At 31.8% G+C, this 7,503-nt stretch overlaps 1 protein-coding gene across 1 annotated transcript; it reads right to left on the reverse strand.

Annotated features, from left to right (window-relative positions):
- Positions 1-992: 992 nt before the first annotated feature.
- On the reverse strand, positions 993-3,205 carry LOC133332599 (dual specificity protein kinase TTK). Its single transcript, XM_061540982.1, has 7 exons — positions 3,063-3,205; positions 2,920-2,997; positions 2,010-2,862; positions 1,844-1,950; positions 1,414-1,789; positions 1,177-1,353; positions 993-1,109 (listed from the first exon to the last, which is right to left on the reverse strand). The coding sequence occupies exons 1-7, from the start codon at positions 3,194-3,196 to the stop codon at positions 993-995; spliced, it is 1,842 nt and encodes a 613-aa protein (XP_061396966.1). The 5' UTR covers positions 3,197-3,205.
- Between the last annotated feature and the right edge of the window lie 4,298 nt (positions 3,206-7,503).

Raw genomic sequence — 7,503 nt, forward strand, 5'->3', positions numbered from 1 at the left:
AATTCAATTATGATTATATTACAACAGCATAAACAACAGAAAATAATCTAAAAAATCTAATTGTATATATTTGTTGTTTTATTTCAATTTATTTTTTTTTTTATGAATGAAACCCATTTTCGCTAATAGAGGTGTCCTTACTATTGAAAAACTATCAATTATATTATAGAAGCTCAATATAGAATGTATACATACTATAGATCACCATAATCAGTTATATTTCTTCCCAATGAAATAATAGTGAAGTTGGTTATGAAAATATGAGGATAAAATATATTGGGAAATCAGAAAAATCTTGCCTAGCTCAGCTGCCTGACAGTTGATTCTAGATAACCAAAAATGGATTTTATTAATAAACAGATATCCATGATTGTATTTCATAGTTGATACAATCATGGATATCGGTTTAATAATAAAATCCATTTTTGGTTATCTAGAATCAACTTTCTGACAACTGAGCTAGGCAAGATTTTTCTGATTTCCCATTTGGTTGGTTGTTTTTTATGTTTTTCATAGTTGATACAATCATGGATATCGCTTTATTAATAAAATCCATTTTTGGTTATCTAGAATCAACTGTCAGGCAGCTGAGCTAGGCAAGATTTTTCTGATTTCCCATTTGGTTGGATTGTTTTTTGTACCCTATTTTATCCTCATATTTTCATAACCAACTTCACTATTATTTCATTGGGAATTTTTACTAGTCGTCATCTGTAAGGAGGATTGTAGACTGGTGGCCATATCGGTCGAAAAAATTTCAAGCGAGATGGAAACTTCTATATGGGTTACCCTTTCTTCTATCGGATTGAAGAGAAAAAGAAACACATAACTTAGTTGAGAAGCAGAACGTCATTCTTTTGAGAATTCTGAAAAACTTTTCACAAAATGTGTTAATTTCGTTATAAATAGTAATATTTTACAATTTTATTTTTATTATATTTTCACGATGATATCCAAAAATCCTTACAACTAATTATACTTAAAAACATCTATTATTTGGGTGGCAGTGAAAGATTCTGTATTGGAATTATCATATTAAATGGATATTTAAGTAAATCGGCACATGACGGGCGTTGTTTGGGATTATGTTGCAAGCAGTTTTTAGCCATCTGTTGAAAAAAAAAATCATTTAAAATATATACCATCAAAAAAATCAATAAATAAGAAAAAACTTACATGAACCAGCATGGCGGGATAGTAGGGTGGCAATGGACCAAATTCAATATTTTGCGTTGGACTACATATGGCACTTATTTTGGCACATAGATTTTTAATATGACCAAACGGCGTTTTCTTATATAACAGCAAATATAAAATGCATCCCAGAGACCAAACATCCGATTTTGTGGAAATCTATTCAAACAACAAAAATTCGAAATTATACAACTCAAAAATACAATTTCCAGGACAAACCTTTATTTTCGGTTGATTACTACGCATTGGACTACTTCCCGTGGAGGTGTCCGTTAATGCTTCTGGACTAATATAATTAAATGTGCCCGCTTGAGAAAATTTAATAATACTTGTCGAATCGATGGCAATATTACTGGCAATACCAAAATCGATTAGTTTTAAACGACCATTAACCATGAGGAAATTTGCTGGCTTTAGGTCGGAATGTATGACACCATTTTGGTGTATATAATTAACAGCCTGTAGCATTTGATATACAAAGTTGGTGAGCACATATAAAGGTAAGTTTGTGGTATAACTTTGCAGAATTTTATGTAAATCTGAATCACCTTTTTCCATTACCAGGAAAAGTTTAGATTCCTTGCGTAACAATTGACTGTGAAATAAAAAACGTTATTAAATGAAAAGGAAACTTATTTGTAATACTTACTACTCGTATAGCGAGACCACACACACATTGCCTTGGAGCTTTGCTAACAATTTAGTTTCATTTAAATAGCCCTCCACAACGGCAGGATCCCCTTGCAGATCAACCACCTGCAAAATGAACAAAAAAATTAAATCACAATTACAATTGATCTCGAAATGTAGTTTACCTTCAAGGCACATTCTTTATCATTGTCTGCTCTTTTTGCCAAATACACCGAACTTGATCCACCACAACCTAATTTTTGCATAATAATATAGTCAGAATTATTAATATGCACAATTGTTTCTTTGTCTCGGGTTGTAATGGCCGAACACTTGTTATTCTCAATTTTCTGTGCCTGCTGTTCACGTGTCACTTCCATAAATTCACCTTCCAGAGATTTTTTAGAACGTCCGGTGGGTTTTTCTGCTGGACATTTAGGAGTCTTTTCTGTGGTTGACGGTGTTCCACCCTCGTTTATGGTGTCGCATAAAGAAAATGAAATACTATCATTGGGAAGGCAAGACATTGGCGCCCGTGTTATAGCCATTGGTGTCTGAAACAAAACTTTTTGCGAACGAAATTCATTGACAATGGCCGATTTGGTCTTTTGCGATTGTGTAGAACAGAGGTCACGCGGCCGCCTTTGCACTGAAAAAGAACGTATTTGTGGTGTGGCAAATTGGGCATCAATGGATGATGCATTTTTAACTGTTGATGCTGGAGCATTATGGGCTTCATGAGATTCTGTTGTTGCCGCCGAATTGTTACTACTCTCTTGGGCGGGTTTATCAGTCTTCTGCTCTTTCGGTGGACTCTTTAAATCCATGTTATTGAAATGTGCCAGCAAGGACATATCTGAAGTCTCATTACATTTCCCCTTGGCCACAGAGCTCTCTTTCGAGCCCGCTTCGCCATAGCTTTTACCCGGAGTAAGTACAAATGAATCATTGAGAATGGCACAGTTTAAGTTATCATCTTTAGCAGACTCGTCTTCGGAATCCGATTCCAGCGCAGGTAACTCTGCACGTCTTTTTGGACTGAAACAATACTCCAATACAATAACTTTTACCATTAACAAAAACATATCCACTTACACCATACGCAAGTTATTAAATGAAAATGTGGAACAACTGTTGGCATTATTTTCATTTTCTTTGTTTGATCTTGCCGTGCTGAATAAGAAATACCAAAACTGCAATTAATTAATTACTTTAATTACTCCATCCTTCCTTCCTACCTTTGTTGTGAATTCGAAAATTTATCCTTTGGTGGTGGCGGCTGCCTTGTTTTAAGTGGTGTATTAAATTCATCTTCCGAATCTAGTTCTAACTTAGGCAGATCTTTAACACGGCGTGGATAGTGGAATGACATTAAAGTTACTTTATTTCTATAATAATTTCTAAAACTTTAGTGGAAAATTGATTAATTTGATCGATTGTTGGATTTTTTAAATGAGCGCAGTATATTGAGACTTTCTTTTTATATCGATAACATTGTGAAATGTAAAGTAAAATGATAACATGAAATCTTAGAACTATTAAACGTCTTGTTCTAAAGGCAAACATATGTTTTTATATGCTACATGCTGAGTTGATATTGAAAATTTGAAAACAAAAATATTATTGATAAATATATGTATACAGGCTTGCTCACGGCCTTATCAGGTAACGAACAGAGCATAAACGTCTGTGAAAAATAATAAATAACTTAAAACTACGTAACAATCTTAAAACTAAAAAAACAAGAGGCTGTTGAAAGGCAACAAACAGCGAACATTTTGTAGTGTACGAGGTGGGTATGAAAAGTTATCACAGATGTATTACTATAATTGAGAAATGTTAGTGTAACATAACAATATTAAACATCGATAGAGCAAAGCTCAAAATTTCAAACATAAGTTAAATTATATTATTTTTTTTTTTTTTTTAGAAATCAGCCTCTATGTATGCCTAGAGTTGTTGTTTTAAAGAAGTCTGGAAGATTTAGGACATCTTGTCCGGTGTCTAGGACTTCATTGATAACTCCTATCGGAGACAAAATAATTTTGTAGCGCAGTGACAAGTTTAAGGGTAGCTCACATTCTTGCTTCGCAAATTACAACCCTGTAAATTGAGGTGAAAGCAAACGCTAATCAGCTGTTCACATAGAATGTTTCATCACAAAGTTACCTAAAATCCGACGGGGCGTACAAAAATATTCAATTTCCCCACTTTTGCAAAATGTTGTTTACGGCCGTATTACCCAAATACGTCGAATTTTATCTTCAAGCAAACAATACAAACCGCAAAACAAAATTGAAAATTTATTAAATTAATCCACGTATTTTTAGTTCCCATTCGAAATTTCAAATTTCCAGAATATTTTGTTTTTGTTTTCACCGAAGGAAAAAAATTAAAAATACGTTCTGTCAAAGTTGAAATTGTTCAACTTGAAATTTTGTACGTTCGACGTATTTCGGTAACATTCATATAAATACATGTGTTCTACTTTTGTGGTGAAAAACGTCGAACGAGCTAGTTGAAAATTAGGTAAGGCTGTCATAGCCGATTTGTTGTTGGCATCAATAAAAGACAAGCCGTGTTCCGGTATATTTTAAAAACAACTACATAATCGATCGATTTGCAGCCTATCAAATATCTCAAATTTCTTTATTTGAATTGCAAATCAACAACACTATACCATTTGCCAACTACGAAATGAAGTATAACATATTATTTAACATTTGTATTACTTTCTATCGTCAATTTTGTTTCCTTATAATTATATATTAAAACATTATTTTCCTTAATATACGTCAAAATATATCATAAATTATAACGGTTTTCGATGTGCATGTAAACGCTTTATAAATGAATCCAGAAAAAATATTTTTCTTCAATATTTATCGATCCTGATTTTTAATGTCTATGACTATACCATGGCAACTCTATCAAAGTTAACGGTTTGCGAATATTGGGTGATCGAGGTTTTTGAGTGAATAAAGTTAGAAATAATTAGTTCGCGATTTCACAATTTTCATTAAAAAAAAACAGAAAGCTGCACTTTATTTATACTTGTGGAAGGCAGGTAACGCCGATATATTTGATTTGTATTTCGGATGTTCGGGCGTTTATAAAGGAAAACAAAATGCATAAATGTGTTTATTGTTGAAATTGTGAATGTCATGAGTAATCTGTTTAAAAAATTATCTTTTTTTATTTTAATTGTTGCTCGTTTAGGCGACGACATTTCGTGCATTTCGGAAGGTTGTATATGATCGGGCGTTTATTATATTTGTGATTAAAGTGATTAAAATATGGTGTGATGATGTAAAAATTTAATAAAATTATTTGAATTACAAATGAATTATTTAAAATTATTATTCACAAGTTTTACAAAATTTTGAACCATTGTGTGGGGTAGGTACTAGAATGAATGGACCGATAAGTCCCATATTACAACATTGTACTCCCACAATAGTCGAACACTTTGTTTTTCTCAAATATAAAGAAGTTATCTGGTTTTTTGTTTGGTTTTCTAAATCAATCGGTGAATTTTATTTTTTAAGCAGAAAATTATTTTTAAATAAAAAAGTCAAAGTCGTGTAATGTGGAACTCTATAAAAAGTGCAACCTTTTCATGAGGACGAGTTCGAATCCTCGTTATGCGAAATTATAGCTTCTTCGGTTGGATAATGATGCAAGGACCTTGAAAATACAGAAAATCTGGTGGTACATTTAAATAGGGGCCATTCTAAAACATGGACCATTGTATTTTTGTATTTATGATTAAAATAAATAGACATTTATCACAATGTACAACCTGATTTTTCCACATAACCCGCCATGTTATTTTTTTCGCCCTTTTGAGTTTTTTAAGTAAATTAAATGTAATGTGCGACCTGGAATATATTTTGGCAACATGCCTACTGACACAATTTGTTTTTATTTTTTACCATTGTTACCCCCACAATATCACAAATAGAAGATGTGGATCCACATTACCCGAAGTTCCTCTTCTTTGTGCATTGTTTGGATTGAATTAGACATATCATTCGCCTAATATTGGATTTAAAAATATTGAAAATGTACACACTTTGTGGGAGAGGCTTGACAACTATAATAGGTTTTGCCAAGTTTGGTTTGACTAAAACCAATATTTCGATAAGGCACATTCAAAGTGTATATATCCTCATTCACCAGAGTATAAAACATTAAGAGTATAAAAACATTAAATTTTTCACAGTTATTTTATATTTTGCCACAGCGAATATTAATATAAAAAGGGGTTTATATTAATAATTTTTGGTAGGAAGAAGTTTTATCATATACCACTACAAAATATTAAATTAAAGCGAATTCGGTTGAAAAACGTGCTGAAGAACCTCAAAATTGGCGGTACCCTTATATGGGGGCTACCAGAATTTCAGCTTATTCGGTTGAAAAATACCAAAAATTGGAGGGTACACTTATATGGGAGCTATGCCTAAACATGGACCGATATAGTCCATCTTCCAACTTGACCTGCCTGCAGACAATACTCTAAGCAAAATTTTTGGCGATCTATCTCAATTCGTTTGGACGCTAAAGTGATCACAACAAACAGACGGACATGGCTAAATCGCCATAACGCTGATCAAGAATATATATACTTTATAGGGTCGGAAACGATTATTTCGATGAGTTACAAACGAAAAAATAAAATTATATACCATAGTATATAATTTTATATACTATGGTATATACAAAACAGAAGTTTTATTAATGACATTGAAAAACGATGGCGATATCAACAGGTATACTCATGAGGTCTCAGATGAAGATTTTGAGATGTTTCAAACGTAAAGGCAATTTTCAAATATCCTCTATTATATGGTACAGGGTAACTGGGTAAATGGAATCTTCCTTAGAGTATCTGCCATTACTACAAATGTGAAACCTCCCAAAGACCAAAATCTTCCCGTAAGTAATCTAGCAGAATAATTATATAGGGCGCATCGTTTTTTATAAAAAGAAGTATTAAACAGAGAATGTCGTTGATAGTCTTCATATAGGTATTGTTGATCATTTCAAAGTTATCAACAAATCATGTATTTCATTTCGAGATAAAAAATGCTTTCGTTTTTGTTTCTTTAGATAAGCAAAGTTTGTATCGCATAATAACGCAACAGTAAAATGTTTGTTAACGAATGTGGAATCCCATAATACATGGTTTAAAATAAAATCTTAGTCATCTGACCTATTTGTGAAAATACGGGATTAATTTTCGCAAATTGATCCAACAAGTTGCATATAACTGACAATCGACACATGGATCTAATCCGTAAATTTAAAAAGGTAGTACCAACTTATAGTCCTTTTTTGTTTATAATATAACTATATACATCCTATCAGATTGTTTATGTGATTATATTAATATTAACCACTCAGAAAATTGTATTCTTATAACTCTATGAATATGTTTCATGTGGGTCTAAATGTCTTATGGGTATTATAGTGTATAGTGTAATAATAATTAAACAATTTTCCTTTTATACAATGTATAAATTATAAAAAAATAACTGTGTTTTTTTAAGAAAGAAAACGAACAATATCGATATTTATTGATATATTCAATACTTTTTACAATTTCCATTTTTTTAAGTATATAATTAAATCAATTTGTATATAGAATTATTGATATTTAGAAAAAATAATACA

The sequence above is a fragment of the Musca vetustissima genome, unplaced genomic scaffold, assembly GCF_032173495.1.
Source record: "Musca vetustissima isolate MV318-11 ecotype Yass unplaced genomic scaffold, APGP_CSIRO_Mvet_v1 utg2910, whole genome shotgun sequence".
NCBI lineage: Eukaryota > Metazoa > Arthropoda > Insecta > Diptera > Muscidae > Musca > Musca vetustissima.